This window comes from Octodon degus, unplaced genomic scaffold, assembly GCF_000260255.1.
Source record: "Octodon degus isolate 3935 unplaced genomic scaffold, OctDeg1.0 scaffold00010, whole genome shotgun sequence".
Classification (NCBI taxonomy): Eukaryota; Metazoa; Chordata; class Mammalia; order Rodentia; family Octodontidae; genus Octodon; species Octodon degus.
The window spans coordinates 17,630,535-17,656,973 of NW_004524586.1; the positions used below are offsets into that span (position 1 = coordinate 17,630,535).

General features: G+C 44.8%; 1 protein-coding gene across 1 annotated transcript in view; it reads left to right on the forward strand.

Annotated features, from left to right (window-relative positions):
• Adam12 (ADAM metallopeptidase domain 12) overlaps positions 1-26,439 on the forward strand; it is a 330,777-nt gene that overhangs the window by 274,398 nt on the left and 29,940 nt on the right. The window contains exons 12-17 of the mRNA XM_023709048.1: positions 6,098-6,275; positions 10,705-10,794; positions 12,436-12,631; positions 22,520-22,628; positions 22,727-22,925; positions 24,848-24,925. Of these exons, the coding sequence (XP_023564816.1) occupies positions 6,098-6,275; positions 10,705-10,794; positions 12,436-12,631; positions 22,520-22,628; positions 22,727-22,925; positions 24,848-24,925 (850 nt within the window). The remainder of the gene's footprint in view (positions 1-6,097; positions 6,276-10,704; positions 10,795-12,435; positions 12,632-22,519; positions 22,629-22,726; positions 22,926-24,847; positions 24,926-26,439) is intronic.

The following is a 26,439-nucleotide window of genomic DNA, read 5'->3' on the forward strand; positions in this document are numbered from 1 at the left end:
TTTTTTTCAGAACAAGGGATTGAACTCAGGCCCTTGCGCTTGCTAGGGAAGCATTTATTCCACTGAGCCATCTCCTCAGCCCCAGACAGCTAGGATAATTAAGCTATGACTGCATTATGCTGGGAAGACCTAAGTGGCAGTCCTCTTTTTTAAAGGGGTAAGATGGGGGTTTTTCTACCCAAATCATCCAGCTTTATGTTTTCATCCTCTTTTTATTTCTAACCTTGCATTCTGCAGAGTAAACATGACTCAAGGGTCCCTGGTAGTAAATATTAGATAACAATACAAATGGCTAGCAAAAAAGGTCATATCCAAGCAGGGCCCACTGTCACCCTGCCATGGTGACTAAGATAAATTCTCTGCCCCTGAGCTGAAAGCAGCACTTTTTTCTGGGGCTCAGGTATAATTATTTTAAAGCGTTCTATGCCAAGCAAAAAAATCATGCATAAGAGCTGCTTTTCTGAGTAATTTTCCAATTTTATTGCTTTGCACCCGTCTATCATCGCTATATGTCAATTCAATTAGCTGCTGTCCTGGCACATTTGGGATAATTTATTAGACATATTAAAAAGTGCATTGTGATGAGCTTGCCAAAATCAATGGAAGAAACTGAGGCTTGTCCTTATAAATACAGACCGCGGGCTTTGTACGATCCTTGCTGTCATGAAAAACTACATAGTTTAATTTAGCGTTCTCTTTATAGATGCTCCAGGCAAGGAGGCTACTAAATAAAAAAAGAAAAATATAAATGACAGGAAGGCAGCTCTACCACGCTGCAGATTCTGCAGCAAGCGGAAGAGCAGTGTCACTTCACTCACAGACACTTTCCCGCTTTAATGTGTGGTGTGAGAATTCCTCCGTTCGCTATAATTCTGAAAAGATGTTTGAAAGCTCACTCTTCCTGGTTTGAATTCAGCTTGAAGAGACAGACAGACTCCGATGGGATTGTCAGCACGAGCCCAACGTTAGAACAGGTTTTCCAAATGAAGTGCATTAGACTTTGCCTGGATGACAGGAGCAGGGCCAGGCAGGGCCATTTCTAAGCCACACACATGGGAGGTGGCCTCTGATGAACCTGTATTGCAATTTTTTTCACTGTGACACAGATAGGTGGAGATTGGTCCATGTATTATTCTTACAGCATTTCGACTTTAAGTCTAATTGAGTTATTCACAAATGTCAATGAACATCAAAATCTCTGGGGCCATGATAACTAATGAATATCTAAACTGTGGTAGACTCTTAAATGGAATACTATGCAGCCGTAGAAAAGACGCAGTTTCAATATGTGCTACAGTATAAATGAACACTGAAAATTTGTATTAAAAAAAGAACAAAATGCTATATTGAATGAAAGAATCCAGACACAAAGGCCACATATTGTATGATCTTACCTTTATGAACCGAACAAAACAGGAAAATTCCTAAAGACAGAAAGCAGATTAGAGCTGACTGAGGCTGAGAGAACAGGAAAATTAGTGACTGCTTAACAGGTGTGGGGATTTTTTTAGTAAAGAGAATCTTGTGGGGGCCGGGGAGATAGCTCAGTGGTCTAAGGGCACGCCTGGCAAGCACAAGGACCTGGGTTTGATCCTCAGTACCGGATGCCATGTGGGCCCAGCGGCGTGCTGGCCTCCAAAACCAGGTGTGGTGGTACACACCTGTAATCCCAGTGCTGGGGAGGCTGATACAGGAGGATCACTGCGAGTCTGAGCTGTGTAGCAAGACCTGTGCTAAGTAAACAAATAAATCTTTAAAAGGAGAGACAGAGAGAGAATATAAATGAATATCAATCTTCTGGAATTAGAAAGTGAAATCGGTTATACAACATTGAGTACATTAAGAACTCCTGGGTTACTCTTTAAATGGCTTAAAGAATGAACATCACACTCCAGGAATTTCGCTTTGATTAAGCGGTTCCTGCAGGGATAAAGCTCCGTGTCAAATGATGTTCTAGTGTCTTCTCCCCACCCATGGGGCCTGGTCTATAACCAAGAAACACACAGACTGGCTCAGGCCTCCTCTGCAGGAGCAGCTGCCTCTCCGGTTGTGAGAACAGCCTGTTTCCCACCATTGAATGAATTCCTCCAAGATAGTCACATCCCTCCACACCCTGGCTCAGGCTTTTTGCCACCACACCCACCATTTCTTCTTCTTGTCCTTTAGGTGAGGGGCTCATGTGTGTCCCTTCCCAGGGAGGTCTAATTGTGTTCCTTGGTGGAGTCCACCCCTCCACCAGTCAGGTGCATGTCTTGCCCCACTTGCTGTTTTGTTTTCCTCCTCCTCCTCCTCCTCCTCCTCCTCCTGCTCCTTTTCCTCTACTTTCTCCTCCTTCTCCTCTGTCTGTTACTCCTCCTTTCCTCCTCCACCTTCTCCTTGTGTTCCTCCTCCTCTACCTCTTCTTTTTCCATCTCTTTCTCCTCCACTTCCTCCTCCTCCTCCTTCTCCTCCTCCTTCTCCATCTCAGCCCTTTCCTTTCCAACCCTTACACTCTTCCCTCAGCGTGTTTTCTCACTCCACCTCCTGAAATGCAGGTTCCAAGAACACTGGAGTTCATGTGTTCTGTGGACTCTTCTGTCCCCAAAAGCTTACTGGTGTAGAATAAATACTTGCAGAATCACTGGATGATGAGTGACAGATTGCTCACTTCCTTCCTCTACTGACTTTCTCTAAATGCCCAAAGAAGATTCTGGAATATTCTTTCAGAGTGAAATAACAAGAGGCAAAGATCACCTTTGGTCTCATCCCCATCTGTCATCGGAGTGTTCTGGGGCAAGTGCGGTGGTGCACACCTATAAGCCCAATACTCCGGGAGGCTGAGATGGAGGATCACATGTTTAAACCCAGTCTGGGCAATTTAACAATTTAGCAAGGCTGTGTCTCAAAAGGTAAAAAGGGCTGGGTTATATCTCAGTGGTAGAGCCTTTCTGAGTTCAATCCCTAGTACACAGGCAAGGCTCTCAGTAGTACAATACTTTCTTGGTATGCACAAAGCTCAGGGTTCAAGTCCCAGCAGTGCCAAAACACACACACACACACACACACACACACACACACACACGCTGGTTCTTGGATGATTGCACAGGGTTACATCCTGGGTATTTTCACTGCGCCAGCTGTGAGGGCTGGTGCCACCCTGGTGAGCCTGGGCTGTACTTGGAGTACTTGCTCTGTGCCAAGTGGTCCACCCTGAGCAAAGGTCAGTCAGGTCTTGGAATTCATGGAAACCTCACTTAGCATCTTGTTCCCACAGCAGCACCTCCAGAAATGGGTGCCTCTGAGTAGACCCCAGAGCCAGCTAAAAGCCTGCGCACACACAGATGGCATCTCCAGTGATTCTGACAAGAGAGAACTTGCAAAACGCTTGGGCTTCATCCCTCAAAAGAGACGAAAGGCTGAGGGAAATAAGTTTGTTATCACATAGATCACTGTACTTCCACCTGATAGTACATAGCCCAGGACACGAAGTGTACTTTTGCCAAATAAGATCTCCTCTGTTTTCTCCAGAATTTAATCCACACTTTTAGTCTCATTCATCTTGTTTCTGTCCCTTTTTGTTAATGTCCACTTCCCCACCAAAAGCACCAGAGTGTGTGTGTGTGTGTGTGTGTGTGTGTGTGTGTGTGTGTCTGTCTCTCTGTCTGTCTGTCTGTCTGTGTCTATGGGATGGTGCAGACATGACTGAGCTTGGTGAATGGAGCTGGTCTCAGTTCTTCCTTCTCCCGAGGCTGCAGACTTTCTCGGATCCCTTTACGACAGGGTGAGTCAAGCCATGCTTTCTTCCAGCCTCCCTGAACTACTGTTATTCTTACTTTAAGCCCTTCTCGAGATTAACACCTTATCCTAGTGTCTTTCCTAATTAACTCGGACGTTTCCCAGAATCAGTTCCCTCCCAGAATGAACTGATCCATTTGTCATCCTGCTTCCAAGTTGTATAGCCCTGAAAATGAGCCTCTGTCCCTAAGGCCAGGCCTGCAAACACATGTTCCAGGAATAATCACAAGTATGGAAGGTGGTCGGATTTAGACCTTGATGAAGTGTATTTCTCCGCAAGGGGAAGAACTGCTCTCAATTCCCGGTCTCATGTACCAGTCTCTTCAACACAAAGCCTTCTAAATTGAAAATACTATAGTCTGTAGCTTGTTGGAGCTGTTTGGCATTATTTTGATACTAGGAATAATCAATCTATCCAGCAAGGATAGTTGTAAAGGTTTGAAAGGAAACTTCATTACAGTCCTACAGGTCAGCCTCTGTATATTTCCTTTAAACCCAGCCACAGGACTTTCATTGCATTAATTTATTGTGGGTTATAATTATATTCTAAAGGTGACAATCTGAGATTAATAGATAGTATTCAGATAAAGAGTTGTATCATCATTTTTAGACATGGAAATAATCCCAATCTCAAAATACTGCCACTCTTTGTCATAGTGTGGTGGCTAGTCTGCTGTCTTCAGGGACACATAGCAGCCTCTGTTGTTTTGGCAACTAATCAAGATCTAATTATAATATCATCCTATAAATGCCTCCATGGTGAGAGAAGACTTGAGCCTGCTATCCAGAAAGCTTTCTCGCTTAGTAATAAAACCCTTCCGGATCTCTGGCATGCCTCTCCCTTGCTGATTCAAGACATGGCAAAATGCATTTGTGGAAGAATATGATACACTCTTTGTTGGTGATGGTATTCCAGAGTAGGAATGTTGGTACTCCAGAGTAGGAGTCTGTTTGCCTTCCATTGGTATCCATTTTGTGTTGCTATAACAAAACACACGATGCTGGGCTATCCATAAAGAAAAGAGGTTTATTTCACAGTTCTGGAGGTTGGGAATATGCTCAGTCCTGGTGGGGGCTTCCTGGAGGGCGTCATCACAGTGGCAAGAAGCCATCCAAGGGGGACAGACCCTACTGCAGGGCAGGAAGCAAGACACACTCAAATGCCAGGCTAGCTCTTTTACATGTCCCTCTCAGAGAGAATGAATTAGGTTTCCTCAGGAACAACACTAGTCCCTACTGAGGCAGCTCCCCAGTGACCTAACCAACCTCCACTAGGCCCCATCTGTTAAAGGCCTGGAGCCACTCAACAGCAGCACTCTGGGACCAAGCTTTCAGCACAGGAGCTTCTGGGGAACACACTTAAATCATCTGTATAACTCTATCTGCTGAAGGAATCAAACCCTAAGTTCTCAGCAGTGTACCAGAGTAGGAGTCTGTTTGCCTTCCTTGGAACACTCGGAGGCTCCCATCTCCAGATGGCCACTCCCTACAGGGAGTCTGTCTGACTCCCCCATTAAAGCACTGGATGCCCCAGTCTCAACTATCAGAGAAGAAAGAAATACATCAAGGAGGAATGCTTGCTTAAGTACCATCCATCCAAAGTGACCCATATCACTTCCACTTATATTCTACTGCCAGGAAAGTGTTCCATGGCTCACCAGGTGCAAGGCCGGGGCAGCCCCTCTAGACCACAGAAGGGGAACATGACTTCCTGGAGAGCTGGCTGGCTCTACCACGTCTCTTATAGCCCTGGAACTTAGAGCAAGTGGAGGACATACATTTCCAGACCACCTTCGTTCTCTTACAGCTATGCTAGGAATAGACAGTGATTCCACCCTCCATAGACCTAACTGCCAGAGTCAGCAAGACCTTACCCATGGTGGGACCCTGTGCCCCTGAAGCCATGGCATTGATAAGCAGCCATCTGTACTTATTTTTCTTTGCACCTACCAATAGGGGCACTGGTCCGTGCTGTGATTGTAAGCTACAGGTCCTAAGAACTCTCTTCCCTTTGCACCACTTCACCTGAAACTGTCAGTGACCACTGTATTGAGACTCTGATGAAAGTTACTCATTTGAAAACTGTCACATGATGATGTGCTTTTTGATAATGCATTGCTTCACCAGTGGTATCAGCACTGCACGGGAACAAATGTCGGGATGAGAGGAGTGTGCCTCCTCGTATGCTGTACGGTTGAGACTTTACTCATTGATAGTCATAGTGAAGGCCTGAGCAGCTGTTGCTGGTCCAGGTAGCAGCAAGAGGGGGCAGGAAAGGCCATCCTGTGCCCTGACAACTTCCTGCTGGGCTCTTCCTTCTCAGGTACCCGTTCCCCATGGTCTTCAGCAGCTGCAGCAGGAAGGACCTGGAGACCAGCCTGGAGAAAGGAATGGGGATGTGCCTCTTCAACCTCCCTGAAGTCAAGCAGGCTTTTGGAGGCCAGAAGTGTGGGAATGGATACGTTGAAGAAGGAGAAGAGTGTGACTGTGGGGAGCCGGAGGTAAGGGAACCATCTACAGAACACTCTTCTGATGTTCTTGGATCAACAAAACAGTAAGAAGTTGGGCAGTAGAGAGAATGTGCTAGAAACTCAGGATGGAAAAGTTCTGCATGTCTACCTTGAGCAAGCACCACACACCCCAGGGCACCTTTCTTGAATCTTAACTATGGCACACAAGAAGTCATACCATTTGGTTTAAACAGACAATCTCCTCTACTGAAGGGTGCAGTATTTTCAGGGAGATGATACAAAAACAATAAAAAAGCATTTAGCTTTGAGTTTGACAGAGAAGGAAGCCTTGAAATTTTAGCTTCAAAGAGCTAATAGGCCCCATTTCTTTCTCTTTGTGAGGCAAGCTACTAGAGGGGAATTTGAATAAGCAACACTCAGTTTTCCACAAGAGCTTCCTCTGGACTGAAATTCTCCGGCAGCCTCCTATGTATGCATGGCCTGAGGCTCCCAAGGCTTCCAGCTCTTGTGCTTGTTAGCGTTCAGAAGCAATAAGTGAGAGCAGGGAATGTTTTTATCTAGCTCGGAGTTTATTTAACCCTGCTTTCAAACCAATCTCAGGAAAATATTCTCATTTCTATAGTGCTCAAGATAAAGTTAATCAACATAGAAATTGTAACGGCTACTTTTTCATCTTTGAATATTCCTGAGAAGGAACCAAAGAGAGGACATGGTGAGACCGCCTGGTAAAACAAGCCCCTCAAAGCGTGGAGGAAGCTGTGTTTAGAATAAATCAAAGTGAGGCATTTGTAGTGCAGGAAACTGCATGTGGGATTCTCCGCTAGAGCTTATGTAAGCTAAAATGGCAGACAAGTTCAAGGCAGGCTTAGCTAAATTCACAAATGGCTTCAGGAGGGTTCAGGGCACACACATCCGCCCTGAAAAGGAGATTCTGAGATGGAAGAAAAGCTGTGCTGAGACTTCTGAGCCTCCTGAATAACCCCATGATCTCCATGCAGACAACTGAGCAATGGGACCTTCGTCAGATCCTACCTTCCAGTCTCCAGGATGTTCTCTACCTCCAGGAATGATCTGGGTCTAACAGTTACTAGAAGGGGGTTGGCGATGCATAAGCACTGGGTGGGAGTGGAGAATGTAAGAGTGGTTTTATCGAACTGTTTTGTGTCTTGCCAAACTCAGAACTTATTAACGACAATGACACGGTTACTTGTGCTCACCTGAGCAGGAACTTGTTGCTGTGGAGAAGCAAGCCCTAGCTGTGGTGTTACAGAACCCTTTAAAGATTAGTGAGGGAAAATGTAAACCTATTATAAGATGGGGTGTTTGAAAAGACATTCCTTGAAAGCCTTATTAATTACTTTAAAGAAAAAATGTGATTAGCCTAAGTGTCCTATATTTCTCAGAAGAAACCTTGTTGACTTAAAATGGGTTGCCTTTGATCTGAACTCCTTACAATTGTATAAATATATCTGAGCACCCTTCACGGAGTCATGAATTCTCAGGTTTGGAATGACTGCATTCACACATTTGCCCCGTCTGCCACCACCTCCGCCATTGCTGTCACTGTCGCAACTACTGCTGTTCACATTGCTGCTGCTTCCTCAGCAGCCATTACCACCACTGCCCCCACTGTCATCCCCACCACCCCGCCATTCATTCCCACAGTCACTGCCATCCCTACAGCTACCACCATCACCACTGTCGCCACCATGAGATCGACAGATACTTCAGGATCAAATATTTGTTAGACATTTTTGTTCAGGTCCTCTTTCATCTTCAGGAAGAGGTTGTGCAGATTTGCCAAGATCCCTCCAGGAAGCACATCCTATTGTGGGGCAGATTTGATTATTACAATCTCGTCCACATGCAGAGCCAAAATACTACTTGCCTATAATTCCTATGGTTAAGGTCCTTAATTCATAAAGTGAGTTGTTCACATTTTAAGCAAGTCCTTCATCTCATCCAATCATCCTCCCATAACCGTTTTCAATTTTTTGCATTTGGCTTTTATGTTTTGATTTTCAAAGTGCAAGGTGCAATTGTGCCTTGTACAGTGGTAGCCCATTTCCAGGTTCCGAAATGCTTTGCCCTTTTAATGTGACCCAGTACCTGGACTGTCTCTTCCTCCACAGTGCTTACAACCTGCAGGTATTTCTCCTGCTCCTGGTCAGGCCATTCCCTTGGCCAGAGGGAATCAGTGAGTGGGACTGAAGCAGCTTCTACCCACACACAGCCCAATCCAGCCTCTGCCCCCTCACTCCCAGAAATCATCCCCATCATTTTCAAGAAAATGCATTACAGTTTTATCTCAGTTCCTTGTGACTAAGAATCCATCTTCTGTCTACAGCATAAGAATGGCAATTAGGGTTTCGCAAAGGATTTTCTAATGGTTTCATTTTTCTTTCTTCTTTGGAGATTTGGTATTTCTTGGTTCTGTTGCTTTCCTCTTGAGTACTGCAATAATAAATGCATCAACAGATGAGGAACTTGTCTCTTCTGAGAAATATGGTACTCCAGAAAAAAACTACATTTGGGGTAGTTCAAAGGCAAGCAGCACACGCAGCCTGCTGGTATGGAGTGCTGGATTTATATCACCACAAGGATATCCTGACAGCTCACTCGCTCTTCTAGCTAACAGGACTGGGAAAGCAACCTTATCTCCTTGTTTAAAGTCAATAGGATGCCAGTAGCTTGCAAATATCTTCTAAACTTAGTTATCATTCTCATGTTATCAGCCCTCTTTGAAGTCAAAGACATTCTACTTGGCTGCATTTCCATCTAAACTGCTGCTTCTATTATGTAGTGGTTTGGGAAGGGAAAGCTTCTTAAACGATTTGGAGATGTAAACTTGGGATGTCTGATTTAACTTAGAATTTCAAGGGAATCTCGAATTTGGTTCATGTATCATTAGCAGAGCCATTTGGACCGTAATGAGCAGCATGGCATTGCTGTACATTCGACAGCACTCAATACAGAATGCAATTAATGGTCTCCCTTAGAAAAGCAGAACAAGTTGCTAAACTTTCTTACCATTAAGAGACCCTGAGCCCGAAACCTTTGCTGTCATGAAAGTTACAGCCATGATTTCTGGTTGGCAGTTTTATCTTATTGTATATACTACACATTCTGGATGTTTATAAAGCCCTCAAGCAAATGTAAAGTTTAATAGCTTTGGAAGTATGCGTGATGGGGACAAATGGTAAACATGAAGTGGGAACGTCACACAGGATACAGCTCAGGTATCCAGGGTTTCCGTAAATCTGGGTTAGTACAAGACTGCATTAATGAATGATACATTTATTCAAAAAAGATGGGTTTTAGGAGTAAAGCATGGTGCTGTTAGACTTATATGTGATTAGCTTCACCCTAGTCAATGGTATATAAATTCATGATAGCACATCAGACCTTGGAAATATAAAAGACTATTGATAGGCTAAGCAGTGTGAAAAACTATAAACTATTCTGTCGTATAGCAACTATAATTTCTTCTAAAATATGTAAACTCCAAGTTAATAGGATGATCCAAAGTACATAGACTTCATAAATTTACTAAATGGGTGCAGGCTTTCTGTTGAGAACTAAACAAAAGATGTCAATTGCTCATGATTTTTTGTTAGGAAAAAAAAGGAGTGCCTATGAAGCATACCAAAATAAAGGCTTTGGTTTTCCCTCTCAGTTTTGCTTCCCACAGAGCTATACATTACTATTTGATCTGTGTAAGTCCCCTAAAAACCAACAGAGTCAGCCCCAACCGTCTTCCCACTGCTTAGCCCACCTGTGCAGAGCAAGGGTCTTATCCACCATCATCTAGCTGAGTTCCAGGGACCTTGGGTTCATCTGACTTCATTTCCTCACAGAGCAGTCTAGATGGTAAAGGGTTCTTTTTCTTTGCTTTTTTTCCCTGCAGTTCTAGGGCCTGGACCCACAGCCTCACAAGGCATCCTAGGCAAGCACTCTGCTGCTGAGCTAGATCCCAGCACCATCAAGATTCATTTTTGAAGAGTAATCCTATGCCTCTGTGTATTCTTTTTTTCTTTCTTTTTTATTATTACTTACTAGTCATACAGAATAGTGGGTTTCATTTTAGTATAAATGCACCCAGTCATTTGGGGGTAATTTCAGTCTTCTGGTGGTCCTGAGGCAGGTCACTGCAGTGGGCCCCACATGAAGATCCCTCTAGGAGCGACTACAGCCTCTGACCAGAAGGGCGTCCTGCTTGGCCCTCCAGCCTTCCTGCTTCTACCCCTTTATGTCTCGGGAAAGGCCCTCAGATGTTACCAGCTTCTTCCCGAGATGAGTGACCCACTCAGTTTATGAACACTTCACAGAAAAGCAGATAAAACTGATCCTCAGACAAGGTTTTAGTTCAGTGGCCAGGCCTTGCATTTTTGTAGTCACTGAAGGTGTGACATCTGTGTTCCATATGACCCTGTCAACCAGAGCCCACGTTTCCCCCCAGGAATGTACAAATCGCTGCTGCAATGCCACCACCTGCACCCTGAAGTCAGACGCCGTATGTGCACATGGACTGTGCTGTGAAGACTGTCAGGTGAGTCACAGGGCCTGCAGCTGGGCCCGGCTCATGGACGGGGTTGGGGCCCCCACCTGCTAGCTGCAGCATAAGCAGTATGGCTAGATAGCTTCCCAGAAAGCAGTGGCTGCTTTCACTCAGTCGACATCATCCACCTCTTAATTTTTTATTATCTTCCAATATTCTGGTGAAAGGAACACATCAATCACTAATCACCTAGGATAAATTATTTATTTCTGAAAACTAACAGAACCCAAAAACTGGAGCTTTACATGAATGAACACTCCATTTATCCTGTTGCTTGCATAAGGGGTCCTATGACAGGGCCAGTGTGGAGAATCAGACCCATCCCTGTCGCTAACGCTCACTCCAGATTTGCCTGCTTGGTGCCAAGAATGACCACTGGGCCAAGAAACCATGCAGATGGCTCCAGGGGATTTGCACAAACTTCTCTGACTTAACATCCTCCTGTCGTTAAGTCGAGAGTGGCAGTTTTATGCTTTTGCCGTTTTTTGCCACTATGACTGCGTTTACATTGGCAGTTCCATTGTTTGTCTCATTATTCAGAGCTGATATCTGACAGAGTAGAAGCCCGAGCTTTTGATTCAAGTGTTCCAAGGGTAGAGTTTTATTTCTTGTTAATTAAGCAATTGATCTTGGCAGGCAGTTTACAGGAAACTCCCTCTTAGCTGCCCCACTTGAGTACAGTGATTTAGAAGTGCAGTTTAGCATTTTATGTTCAGCATTAAAATACCCTTTCCCCCCTTCTTGGTGGTCTGTAATTTCTGGGGCAACTTGTAAGAATCTGGAGCTCCTTAGCACCTGGCCTCTGACAATGGAAGGTACCTGGAAGAAGGTTGAGGAGGGTAGGACAGGTCTGAGCTTGAACCAGGTGACCCAGCTTAAACCAAGAAGGGCCACAGGGAGGAATCGTGGTAGTACCCAGGTGTGAACCACCTTTATGAATTTTAAGCAATTCTTTTTTAATTGTGGGCCTTCTAGAAGATGGCAGGAGCCTTATCTCAATGCCTTTGAATAATAGGGAGCCAAGGCCAGGATTTACAAGCCCTGATTAGCCTCCCTGAATCTTAATTTATTCAACTACAAAGATCCAATCACTGGTCAGAGATCTCTAGCATCCTTTACTACATCCCTGTTGTGCCTCTTCTCTAGATCTCCCCAAGTGCCAAAGAGAAGTTTCCAGTCCTGTGAGTGGATGACAAAGTGACATTTCTATGGAGATCATGCCCTTGGAAATATTTTTAACTTATCCACACATGCTAACATTGCAAGTACAAATGTCAATCTGAAGTAGGTGATGATTTTGGCAATCAGAAAAGAATCAGCCTTCCCAGGGACCTGAAGTGCCAGATGCCAGCCAGCAGCTGGCCTACTCATCAGGCACCCCTCAGGTTGCATGCAACTAATAAGAGGCTGTTCTCGATTGTCTCATATTCCTTGTTGCAGAAAGGTGAACCCCAGAGTCTAGAGCAAAACATTTTAGCAAGCTCTCTCCCCTGTAGAAGGGGATTATTTTGAAAGCCTTATTCCTTGATACGGGCTGTGTTAAGATGGCCCTGCTTCATACCTGCCTGCCCTGAAAGCCTTTCAGGATAGCTTCCCCTGGGATCTGTCCTGTAAGCTACCCTCTCCTTCTAGCTGAAGCCTGCGGGAACTGCATGCAGGGGCTCCAGCAACTCCTGCGACCTCCCAGAGTTCTGCACAGGAGCAGGTCCTCACTGTCCAGCCAATGTCTACCTGCATGATGGGCAGCCGTGTCAGGGAGTAGATGGTTACTGCTACAACGGCATCTGCCAGACCCATGAGCAGCAGTGCATCACACTCTGGGGACCAGGTATGTGGCCACCACCCACCTGACACGGGGTATTGGGGAAGCAGGTTCTGTGTCCACATGTCTTGTTGCTGGAGTGTCTGTCTTACGCATAGTGGGCAAAAGATGCTGCCCTTGAGGAGCTCAATGCAACCTAACAAGGGAGGCATGAGTACTGTGGGGGTGACAGGGATGAATCAGTCAGGGCTCCACATATGCAGAGTGGATGGACAGGTCACCAGACCTTCCCACAACTACTCAGGTTATGATAATGTCTCAGTACTAAAAGATCTCAATCGAAGGCTGAGAGAGAAACAGAGAGAGACAGGCAGACAGACAGAGACAGAGACAGAGACAGAGACAGACAAACAGTGACAGAGAGAGAGAGAGAGAGAGAGAGAGAGAGAGAGAGAGAGAGAAAAGAAGCCACTACAGCTGGAGGCAGAGGGCTACATGGACAGGCGGCTCCAAGTTAGGTCAGGCTTCGTGCATCATAGGTCCATGACTGTGAGTAACAGTGAATAGTCAGCTGCCTCTGGGGTGGGAAAGCCTGCAGCATGGCACCTGCCTCTGGGGTGGGAGGCTAGGCTCTAAGCTTAGGGGTAGGATGGGAAAGGAAAGGAAACAGGTGAGGGAGGGCCAAGAGTGCCATTCCATATGACAGGCTTGGTGTCTATCCTAGCAATAGCACCCCAATGAAGATGGTCAGGATGTGGCCGCACAGTGGCAGGATCTAACAAGATGCTGTTCATTAGCTGCACCCTATGTGGAGGGTCCTTACCTAAACACTGGGCCACCTTAGCTCTAGACAAGGATTATAGTCGCACAAAGAAAGTGAAGCTCAAATGCTGAGATAGCAAGTCAGCTTCCCAAAGTCATGCAGCTGGGATCTGAATCTGGTCACTGTGGCCCTAAACCCAAGCAGAACCTCCACAGGGCACTGTTACTCCAAAAAGTCCGTGAGGTCATGGGCTGAAGTCCCACTGAGGCTCTAAAGTTCAGGTTCAGACACAAAGGAGAGAATCAGCGCCTTCCTGTGTGTCTCCTCCCAGATCCACCCTGGCACAGAGATACAGGCCCTCGCCAGTGTAGGAACCCTCAGAGATTTTCTGTCTCTGTTTCCAGAACTCCAGCTGAGAATCCCACAGAGAGTGCCTTGTAGTCCTCTGTCTCCTTCCCTTACTGCGATGTAGCCAAGGCCTCGCTCACTCCCTCCTTCTACTGGCTACAAAGGGGTGACCTCAGTCCTGGCCAGGGACCCCAGTACCAGCAAGGCCACTGTGGTCAGCCAGGCTTAGGGTAAGAGCCAAATGAGCTCAGACAATAGCTCCAGGAGGAGGGAAACCTGATACAGACAGTCAGGCCTTTCTGTGAGGGTCTGATTTCAGGACTGATTTGGGCAAATAAACTAGAGCAGAGCATGATGACCAAACTTAGGAGCCTTGGTTTTAAATATGATGTGAAAGTAGTGGCCATGCATAGAAAATATCTCTTAAAGCTAGATCCTGCCATAGAGCTGTTGTTGCTGCCAGCAAGGGACAACCCTCCGTACGTGGAGCTTTCTGATATAGAAAGAAGTGCAGGCTAGATATGGTGGCATTTACTCACTCATGGATGTGCCTAAGTAGGTCGAACGAAGAGGCCTCTATCTTCAGCCCTGGGCCCTGATACCTGGGCCATCCATGTTACAATGACAAGCACTAAGAAGGCATTTACTATACACATGCTGAGGGCAAGGGGGCCCTGAATGTTTAGCAACTTCAGACACATTTTAAGCAAGCGAGGTTACTTTGAGACAGTGGCTTCTGCTACAAGCCAAATCCTCAAGTCCCCCTCACGGCTGTCTCCCCCCCCAACACACACCCCTCGCCAGCCCTTCTGCAGAGTCAGTAATCTCCCTTCTTGAGTTATGAGTGCCGTTCTGTGCTCTCTTCCAAGGAGTGTTTCATGGCCAGAGCACACACAGCTCTTGGAGCTTTGGAGTGAAACGTGCTCTTTAGTGCCCTGCTGTTCTGTAACATCTGGCTCTGTTTCCAGAGTGAGGTCAGACGGAACTCCACAGTTTTCTCTGAGCCACCATGCCGTGTGACTGGGCTGGCTGTGGGCCCATGATTCCTGGTGACCAAGGCTGGTATTTATTATCTCACTGGGCTGGCCCTTCCCAAGCTGCCTGACCAGAGGGAATCGGGGGGAGAGCAGAGAACACAGGCCAACCACACAAACAGTCTGACCCCTCGCTGAGCTTTGCAAAAGCAAGGGCAACAGGAAATTGTCTGCTTGGACTGTCATTCTTGGGCCTGAAGGTAAGGCTGGAGGTCTGACTGCCTGGGAGTGTCCTCCTCCCCAAGCAAGAGGCGGCCTTGATCTGGGAGACGGGTTTGCCAAGCAAGGGTGGCCCACAAATCACAGAGACCAGGTCTGGGAACCAGATTTAGGGAGCACAGCACCTCAGGCTCATGGCGGTCTGGGATTCAGTCTTTCTCTGCCAGCTCCTCAGGGTCACCAGCCAACTTCTTTGGGAGAGCAGGGAATGTACAATGTCACCTGGCCCGGGGCCATCAGTGCCAGCAACTTCTTAGGATAGATCTATCCCTGCCAAAGAGGAACTTGGGGGGGGGGGAGGCTCTCTCCCATACCAGTGTGCTGCCCGGTTTTCCAGTTGAAGGACACTGGGGGACTTTCCTATGGCTGCTGTGACAAAGGAACACAACATTTCACACAAATTTCCCACCTTCTATTTCTAGAAGTCAGATATCCTAAATCAGGATGTAGGCAGGGCGGCACTGCTTGAAGGGCCTGAGGAGAGAATCTGTTTTCTTGCCTTTCCTGGCTCCCAGAGACCACTTGATCCCTTGGTCCATGACCTCTCATCCCTCTTCAAGGGAGAGGCCTTGAAGCATCTTCTGTCTCTCTTCGATCTCTGCTCTTAATGTTGTTTCTTTCTTACTCTGGCCTTTCTGCTTCTCTCCTATAAGGACTCTTGTGATCATTCTGGGCCCGCCCAGATCATCCAGAATAGCCCTCCATCTCAGAATCCTTGACTACATCTTCAGAGTTCCTTGAACCACATAAAGTAGCACATTCATGGGGCCAGATTAGAGCGCTGATCTTTTGTGAGAGGGGTGAGTGCAGACACCAAACAGACCACTTACTACTAGGCTTGCCTTCAGCAAAATGTCCCAGGTGGGTGTATCTCATCCGCAAAGCGGGGACAATAGCCTACCTAGCCTATGAGTGCATGCTTCACCTCAAACATAAACTATGATGTATTATACAAAATAGATGGCATGTAGGGCCACTGCTGGTGCATAGTGCCCAGTCAGCTGGAACTATAAATAAGATGCAGCTGTGCTCAAAGAAAGTTTCCCAAATTAGTAAGCAAGATTCCTGCAGTTCTTTGGGCTTATAGCTAGGGCTATATAGCAGGGGCAAGCACGGTGTGGTGGAAGAGACTGGGCTCTGCTTGGCAAGTAGATGAACATGAATGGGCAGCTGTGAGCCCGGGTAATCAGGGTGGCATGGAGTAGCCATATGCTATGGAAGGTTAAGGGCATCACTGGAATCCAGAATAGAATAGATGTAGCTGGCACATGGGAACCATAGGGCCAACCCAGGAAAGGGCAGGTAGTTCTGTTCATGCAGAATTTGGGCTATGACTTGGAGAGTTGAGGGCCTCACGGGCTGCCCCCATTCTCTCATCTTTGAAGTATTTATTGACATCCTGCTCTGCATAAGATACCGACTCAAGACGATTTGGCCAGAGAACACAGTTCTCCAGTCCTGCGTGCTCTTGCCCAGACCTGGAGTAAAGTCAGGGTGTGGCATGCATCATACGGTCCTCCCAGGAAGTGTCAAGCATGGACAGATGCAGCCCTAGGGGCAGAGGTGACTTCCCCAGTGCAGCCCCCAGCTAGCCTGATGGACTGGCATTGAGGATGTTTGAACGCTCAGCTACGGTGCTTGGTTTGAATTAGCTTTTCATGACTAAGGAAGGCAGACTCATCGCAGGAATGCTTTTGCAGTGCTTCATTCATTTCCCCACCCTTCAGTGAGTGCCCAGGATCTGGTCCACATTTGCACTGGGGTCATCAGAGACCTTTGGGGAAAAACAGTAACAGAGAGCTCTAGGCTCATTGAGTCTTCATTCTGATGGCCAGTGTCACTCACATCCTGGCGACCTGGCCAAGTCGTTGAGTCACTCAGAATTCTCCGGTCACAGCCAGGATGTCCGTTGCTTGTGCTCAGCTGGCTACCCAAATGCTGACCGGATGAAGTCCTTCCTTCCAACTAACTATTCCCTTTTGAAATGGACTTTTCTCAATCCAGCATTATATTTCAATAAAATAATTCTGCTTCCAAATCTTTCTACAAATGAAACACTAGGAAATTCAAAACATATGCCTGAAATTCCTAACTGGCAAAGTGATTTTTAGAATACCTTTTGAAATTTTTGCTCATTTACTTGTTTTTCTAATTCTTGTCATTCATATTCTTGATATTCTCCCTGTTGCTAGGAGTTTCTTTTTTTTAATTTTACTCATTTTCTCCCATAAAGCTTGCATCTCAGGATTTCAGATGTTGATGTCAAAGACATAAATGTTATCTGCAGTTCAAATGGTGTGACTTCATTCAATTCTCTTCTTCCAGCTTACTCTTAATATCCAGAAAGATTTTCTGTCAGTGTAACTTGACCTTTATTCCTGCCAAAATACAGCTGAAAATTTTTCTTTAGGCAGCAGATGTCCTTTTGCCACTGTTGTTTGTCAGAACCACTTGCATGGTAACTGAGAATATTACTTGGCAATTAATCTCACAGGTAACTGCATGATAACTACGTACCTACAGCCCCCGCAAATTGCTGAGGGGAAGTCCTGAACTATGTTAGTGTTACCTATTTCATCTAGTGTTATCTGATTTATTTAAGCATATTGGTTTAAGTGAGTTAGGTTATAGAACTCCACCTGAGGCCATGCTCAGGTTACTGATCACCTACAATGCAGTTGCTAGAGAAGGCACCAAGCCAAGAAGCATATTGTTTAGGAATCAGGAAAGTCTCCCTTTGTCCCATCATCTAAGACAAAAGTGACAAAATGTGCTTATTTGGACTTCATTTTCTGATGAATTCAAAGGCCAATTTGGAGAAAGACAAGGAGAACAAGAGAGCTTCCAATTGTTTTTGCAAATGCCTTTGTCTGTGGCCATTCATGGCAGAGGTTAGGAAAATGAGCAGCAGAGAGAGGGAAGAGCTGATGTGGCTGAACTGGAGGCGTACATTTGCATAATAGAATAATTTTAAGTAAAAGATTAGAATGAGGAAATTGTGGCCTTCATCTGCGATGCCATCATCTCTTTCAAAAGACATAATGACATTGGAAACTTCCAAACTACAATTACAAACACACATTATATCACTGTGAAGATAAAGCTGGTAGTTAAAATCTGTCACTTCTGACATAATTATAAAATACAGCATGATGTCAAAATTCCCTTGGAAAGGCTAAGTTTTTCTCTCTTGATAATGGCAAAATATCTGAATGTTCCATTATTAAGAATTTAAAGGGTTTAAATTGAGGTAATATAGAAGTGATAGGAAAACTGTTGTTGTTCTTTCCAAGAGATAGACATAAAGTCTCTTGTTATTGGGAAGTCTTGGAAGATGGGCAGTGTTAAGTCCATCAACTCTGAAGTCAAATCTGTGCTCTTTGAATCTTACAGGTGAAAAAAATCCATTTACACTTCTAAATTATTGATTATTCTGTCTCTAAAATAAATTCCAGTTGGCAATTGAAACAGGGCAGAAGGGAGAATCACTTTGTAGAGCTCTTCTCTGCTGTCTCAAGCAGGATCATCCAGATCTGGAGAGCGAAGGTGCTCTGAAAGCCATGAAGGTAGCCACCTTCATATCTGTTCCTTTTGGGGCTTTCCTTTATGGCTGGTGACACTTGGCCATTAAATATCTATGTTTCTCCCGGGGAGTTGCTTATCATAACCTGGAATCTCCAGATTATGATCAGTGGGAAACACCAGCCAGTTTGATGAAAAAGGCCCTCCTCCCATCTTCTCCTACACACACATACACGCATGCACCCACACGCACACACACAAATATAATGGCAGATTCAGCATATTGATGCACATTTCCAGCCCCAAAAGTTTTGAGAATAAAAGATACAAAAGACCTTCTTGGTCAAAGTTGGCCATGAATTACCATTATGCTATGCTTTCCCTGGATTCTCCAGAATAAAAGAATACAGAGTTGGGGAGTCTTTTCTTCTGATCTTCAGCTCCATGGAGAGAAAGGAATGTATCCTCTCTCAAATTTATGCAAACTGATAAAATCATGACCTGCCTCTAGTACAACTATCAATTTTCTTTGCCATATTGTGTTGTATAATCTCATTGTTTGTAGGAGTCTCCTCCAGGTTCTCATCTCAGCCCAAGAAGTCAATATTTGTAATCCCAAAGATACATTATTGGAATCCCACCAAATTAATTCCAGTCTACCACTCCCAGTGCAATTCACAGCAAAAATAAAGACACTAAAACATATTTATAATTATTGGGGATCCAAGGGGCCCTAAATCCAGCCACAAAGATGGCTTTCCAGAACAAATAAGCTGACCCAGGGCCTCACCCAGGTTTTATTCAGTGGAGGAGGAGTGGCTTGAGGAGGAATGACTGAGAATTGTGGGAAGTAGGTGAGTACTGTGAGCTGCACTAGGTAGGTGGCCTACATTTACCTCTGCCATATGCAGAGAAACTAATTTGCATTATGCTATTGAGATAGTATCTAATGTTTCAGGAGTCCGGTGCTGCAGCTTTGATGTAATCTTTCAAGTGCCAGGAAGTCATAGCCTCTATCTCAATGCTCGATCAGCATGGAGTACTGGCTCTTTGTCCTGTCTCAACCTGGCTCACATTAAAGAGCAACAAGTGTAGATTACCAGGGAAACACACATGCCACCTTCAAAGACTATCACCAGCACCTCAGCTAAACCAGTATACATTGCTTAAGGCCAATTGAAAGGATAAAGAGAAGTCCTAGCTAGCTCTATACATATCAATACAAGGACATAGGGTTAGGCTCAGCAAAAACAGAGACAATTGTCCTTCTTTCAAGGACAGTTGCTCAGGTGGTCCTCCACAATTGTTGTACCCCATTGTCAATGGCACATCCTGGCCATATCAGGCATAGCCCTTCCTGCTCCCTTGTGTTTTGGGTGACAGCTCAAGTGACTAAAATTCTAGGAAAGAAACCTGTATTGCTTTCCTGGAGGATACAGAAAGTAAACCTTTAGAACTCTGCATTGTTCAAGCCACTGGACAAATTATCCCATGGTGAAGTTAATTTTATTGATCAAACTCTACCAGGCTTAGCTCCCAAAACTTTCCAAGTCATTATTTTTAGAATTATTCATTTGTTTTCCCAAATTGATAGAGATTCAACAAATAGGCATTAAACTGTCCACCACCTCACTCCATTGACCCCCTCCTGGAGGGAAAGGCAGCTGAGCACACCCAAGAGGGTATATATTCTAACTCAGTTCAGCATCTAGACGTTAGACTGGAGCAGCTGGCATAAGAGTATCATGTTAAAGGGCTGGCCAGATAGCTAGTGAACTAAAGCGCCTGCTTAGGCAGAGCACAGTGGCTGGGGTTCAATCCCCAGCATGCCGTGCCAGCCCCAGCCCCATGGCACACTGAGACAGTGCTTGTTCCTGAGTGTGATGGTATGCACCTGCAATCTCAGCACTTGGGAGGCTGACCACAGGAGGATCACTATGAATCTGATCTGTGTAGTGAGACCCTGTAGACCCTGTACTAAATACTAAAAAAAAAAAAAAAGAAGAAGAAAATATTCTACATACTGTACCAAATAGTATACATACTAGCACAGATACTCAACAGATTATGTATCTGTGACTTAAACTCTGCCATTCATTAATGTATATTTGTTTGCTAAGGATGAGCAGAGGAATAATAGGAATAAAGAATCAACTCAAGTTCTTTTAATTAAGGTCTCCTGCTGTCACTTTCTAAATGATATCTACCCAGTAAGACAAAGTTCTTGTGGTCCAGCTCAGAAGAAACAGGAGGATGCTCAGAGCAGCCCAGGACTTGAGATCAGTAAGACACAAGGATGGATAGTTGGGAGGGAGATGGGGCCATACAAGGAAGCAGTCAGCATACAGGGAGCCTGCAAAGGCACCCACACCCACGGCACTGGGAGGTACCAAGTGCCTCCCAGCTGCACCAGTCAAGTGGATCTAAGCACTTAGATCAAAAGTATCAACAAATAGGATTAGTCTAAGTATGGAGTCCTGGTTCCACATTGAGACTTGCTTTGCATATGGCCTCCTTCTCTAATAGGAAGACAAAAAAGAATCATAGAATACATAAGAGTCAGATCCATATAAGACAGAAGCTGAGGATGTCAGTTTTAACTACACAGTGAAAAAAAGACATGACCTTATCCAAGAGAAAGTGTGAGGCTCAAGAGCCTGAAACCAGGCCTTTCCCCCCAATAGAAAATTGTTTGCCTTTGAGATATTACCCCTTAGGAGTTTGGAGGGACCCTTCTAAAAAAAATACTGTTTAAAAAATAAATGTAGGGGGTGTGGATTAGAGCTATGAATAGAGTGACTTAGTGCAGAGACTCTAAGTGGTTCCATTGGGACAAGTATGGTTGTACTGGTCCCTTTATCTACTTTTGTCTTTCAATGTTTGTTTTCCCTATCAGCTAATAGCTGATGAGAAATCAGGCACTGATAAAAGAATTACAGATATTTAAGAATGAAGAGGGGAGCCTTGTCCACCAACTAGTTGAAATTTAAATTTTCCTGCCACCCCAGAAGGTAAATGATACCTCCCTGGACGGTGAATGGTACCTCCTCTGAAGAGCAGAGAAAGGCAGGGCCAGATCTAGGCTGTGAGGAGCTGACATCCTGGCTGCTGAAAGTGAGGTGAAAGTGATGACCAAACTAGGAGGCCAGTGTGGGAGAACAGATAATCAAGGGCACACAGGGTACAGTTTACTCTAAAGAATACACTAGGTTTTCTGACTTCCTGGTGGTCTTCAGTGGATACCACTGTGCACAGGGCTCAAGAACCCTCCAAAATTGTGACACTGTCATCCCCATTTATATGCTTTTGCTTTATTAGGCTTACAAGCATCTTAAAAATGGCTGCCTACTGAGTTCTCCAGCTACCATGACCTTCTCTGCTGAGAACTGTCAGTAGCTATCAGTGTTTATGACTGTTTCTGAGAGCAATGTTTGCCTTATAAAAGTAGGCATTAGCAGAAGCCAGAGCTTGGTCTTATAGGGAGCTTGATAGGACTGACAACATTATGGAAGATCTGTGCTTTATTCATTTGTGGCTTTTTCCTTTTCTCTCTCCTTCCCTCCCTCTTCTCCTGCTCCCTCTTATCCCTTTCTCCCTCTCCCTTTCCTTCTCTCTCTCTTTCCCTTTCCCCACCTACATGAGTCATCACTGCTCTTTGGAACCTAACCTAGCTTGTATTTTCTCACCGGAATTGTGTGGGATGTTGCTAAAGACAGCAAGCTTCCCCTCTCTGCAGCCAGCCAGCCAACTCCTTCCTGCTAAGAATGAAATCTGGCCACACAGCTAGGCCTCATCCCCTGAGAAGCTGCACATGCCGTGGATCCTGGATAGCAGCCCTTGGAAGAGTGTGCTATGAAATACAGGCTTTTCCATGACCTGGACCTAGGTGGGGTGCTAGCTGTTGATACTGGCCTCCACCAGCCAACTCCTATCATGAGTCAGCTGAGACATAGGGTACAATTTCTCTAAGCACCAAACACTTCTCTCCTAACCCCAAAGCCCAATGCCATTCAAAGAAGACTAAAAATCCTTGCCAGAGATAAAGTTATTATTGTGCTTCTGTTTCAGGTGCCAAACCTGCCCCTGGAATCTGCTTTGAAAGGGTCAACTCTGCAGGTGATCCTTATGGCAACTGTGGCAAAGATTCCAAGAGTTCCTTTGCCAAATGTGAGACAAGGTATGAACTTCCCAATAGTTGACACTGTGCTTTCTCACATGGCTAAGCATTCCTTCCAAACTGCTCCTCTTTGGGGATGTTTCTTCTTACCTTTGCAGAGATGCTAAATGTGGAAAAATCCAGTGTCAAGGAGGTGCCAGCCGGCCAGTCATTGGTACCAATGCTGTTTCTATAGAAACAAATATCCCACTGCAGGAAGGAGGTCGGATTCTATGCCGAGGAACCCACGTGTACTTGGGTGATGACATGCCGGACCCAGGGCTTGTGCTTGCAGGGACAAAATGTGCAGATGGAAAAGTAAGACTCAAATTCTCTCTTGCATCAGAAATGTAAGCCTGGAACAGTGCCCATTGAAAGACAGCCCATTTAAGAACTGGGGTACCAAGTTGGTTTATTTTCCTGAACCTACTCTACAAATGTGGTCTCTGGAATCTAATTCTTTACACCTACCAGAAGAAGTCAATAAATCCTAGTTCCCAGTCTGATCATTGAGATACAGATTTGGGGAAACTCAAACTTGTCTTCTCAGCCATTTATTGTTAATAAGTCATTTCTACACCCTAGGTGTCATGAGAGTTTCCAGCCAGGAAATTACTTTGGAAAGCAGTGCAAAAGCATAGTATATTGTCTTTGGAAATGTGACTGGGATTTTGGCACAGAGATTTTGAGGGCTTGTTCTTACCTGGAATAAGAAGTCAGATAGATTTTCAGAGACTCATAGAAGAGTAGGAGAGAAGAGAATGGATCAGTTGAGTACCAAAGGGGACTCCTTTCAGAGAGCAGGGAGAAGGTAAGCAGGAAATACTTTGAGAATTATAAATAAAGTAAAAATAATTTTAAAAAGAAATCAGAATTTTTATACTCTGCCACATGAATTTTTCACTACAGACTCTATGATAGTATGTTCATAAAATGTTTTTAGAAAAAGTGATGAATCGACTCTCAATGCTTTCTTAGGGCTCATTTTCATTAGGATGGTGAAATCTCTCACACAGACTAGAAGAAAGGACAGATGCCTCCATTGTTTTCTTTCCAGAATCCCAGAGACAGGAATGCTCTCCACTTACTTCCACACACGCTAAGCCACAAGCCTCTTTCCCTGAGGAACAGGGTGGCACACTGAGCATGTGACACATTCTGCTTGTCCCTAACCACATTAACTATTTGGGTCTCAACATTACAGTGAAGACCCCCTCTTTTTTTTTTTTACCTATAGTCTCAATAGCCAGAGCCAGGTACATCTAGACTCTAAAATTCTAAGAGCTCCATTTGTCCTTAGTGGCTGCCTTTGGCCTCACCTGTGGGCTCAAGGGGCAAATGGCACCTCTGTGAAGTGACTTTGACCAGAGTCCTTCTGTGTTCATTTCAATCCAGAACCATTTACATATCAGATGGATATGATAGGTCTATCAAATCTCCTTGGCCAGGATCACTGTGGATTCCTCAGAGATGTTGGCGTCAGCACTTTCTTTAAAGGGCCTTGTTCCTGTCCTGCGTGAGCTCCTGGGGAAGGATTTTCTAAGAAGCAGACTCTTCTCCCTTTGATTCCACTGATTTGTAACATCTTATAGGAGAGAAAGAGGCTGGAATACACTATGCACCCCTGAAATGACGCCAACTCTTTCCACCAGTTCAGTTCATTTAGCAAATTCCCACTTCTGGAATAGTTTGCTAAGCCCGTAGAAGCCTCTGCTTGCTCCTGCTCCTGCTGGCTTGTACCATTAGTGATGCTATAGTCAGCACTTTGAAATACTTCACATGTTTCAATATCTCTTAAAGATTCTTGGACCCTGGATTCTTGGACCCTGTATAGACTCATTAGGGTCTATACAGCTCCCAGGATGAGGTATAATCTATCTTGCCCTCTCCAATAGTTTTTTCCAGTGGGGAAAATGGTCTTTAATACATAGGCTTTGCTGTAAACCCCAAACAAAAATCATGAGAAAAATCATTATAATTTCAAGATTAACTAAAACTTTCAAATGCCATAAAATATAAGACAACTCAGTAGGGTTTGCATCAGACTTAGTTTCAAAAACATGCTTAGTTCGGAGCCAGACAACAAGACCCAGGTCTGAGATGAATGCCACACGCATCCCCCTTAGTTGAAAAAGGAGTCATTTCCAAGTCTTTCCATGCTTTTTCTTTTTTTAATATACATATATGGGAGGAGGGAAGCCAAAGTCCTAAGATATGCGCTGTGTTTCCTCCTCCTGCAGATCTGCCTCAATCGCCGGTGTCAAAATGTTAGTGTCTTCGGGGTCCATGAATGTGCAACGCAGTGCCATGGCCGAGGAGTAAGTGGCCTCTCGACAGCTAGCCCACAACAAGCCAAGCAAGAAGCAATTCATTCATTTAAAAGCAATCCATAGCGTTTGAAAAATATAGCAGTCATTGTTCTTCTCAATATTTTCTTCTGAAGACATTAATTTTCTTTGACCTTTGCATGGGAAAAGAAATGTCATTTTCATTTAACAAAGAAAATCAGATTGAATAGTAATTATCTTTTAAATTAACGTTCTGTGATTTAAAGAGCAAATTTTGTCATCACTGAAGTAATTTCAACACTAGCCTTCCTTGGTAAAGTGCTTCTCATTAGCATTTCAAACCCCGCTGCCGCTCTTGCTTCCAAAATTCCAAATATGAGTCTGAACCAAAACTCTTCCAAAAGGGATTAAAATGAGACAGCAAAGCATACTAACCACATGCTCTGGAAACCCCTCACAATGGATTTCCACCAACACAGACTGTTATTTTAGTTCAAAAGAGCTTTGGGGGAGAAGAAGACTGTAATTGTTAAAACATAATTTATTTCTCCTGATGGGCTTAATTATTTCCAATAGAATCATATTAATCTTGATTAGCCATGCCAGTGGTTCATTTGTTTTTCTGAAACCTTTTCTATAGAAATCACACTCTAAATTTTATTTTTGAAACTTCCAGATATTTCCCAATATTCTAACATGAAATTACAGTTTTCACAAAAACTTCCCAATGCTTGCCAATGACTCTAACATGGAATTATGCGGTTTTCAGACAATTACCACTGTATTAAAACAGTAATGGACTGTAGTGCCACCTCTGTTAGCTTTGTTGGTGTCGCATTTAGCTGATCTTGTTATAAAAATGGAATCTCTTTGTGTCTTCTTTAGATCATAGCATTCTCTCTCCCCTCCAAGTACTCTCCAGGCCTGACTCTGCCTAGCTTCTGAGGTCAGAAGAGATTGAAGAGGGTCAGGGTAGTATGGCTAGAGACAAAGTTGTTCAAATGGCTATAAAAGATAAAACAGTCCAGCCCGATTGCTTGAGTACTGAAGTCAAAACCCAATGGTGAGAGAAGGGAAAGTCTACCTAGAGTGGTCACCACCAAGCAGGCTGGAGAAGCCTGGATGCACCCCTATTCTCTCTCATACCCTTAGGGCCACATGCACACATCAGAGAGAAAAGAAAGATACAAGTTTCAAAGCAGCTGACCAAAACTTGGCGATCGGTAGCATGACCACAGCCCCCGCCCCCACCTCAATGAGACTAGGCTCACCAGTGTTACCTCCAAGTGATGTTAAGGACTGCTGCTCCTTGGCCATAAGCTCAATGGGCCGCATAGCCATACGCGGCAATGGGAGATTGAACAGTGCAGGACATGAATCTGAATCTAATGTGTGGCTTCCCATCAGCAGCACCTTGGAGGAAATAGCCAAGACACTAAGGTTAGCATAAACTATGCCACAGGCTATATAACCCTGTTTAATTGGAGCTTTGTCGAACACCGCTGCCTGATTTATCCCAGGCTGCATTGACTATCTGGCTTCAA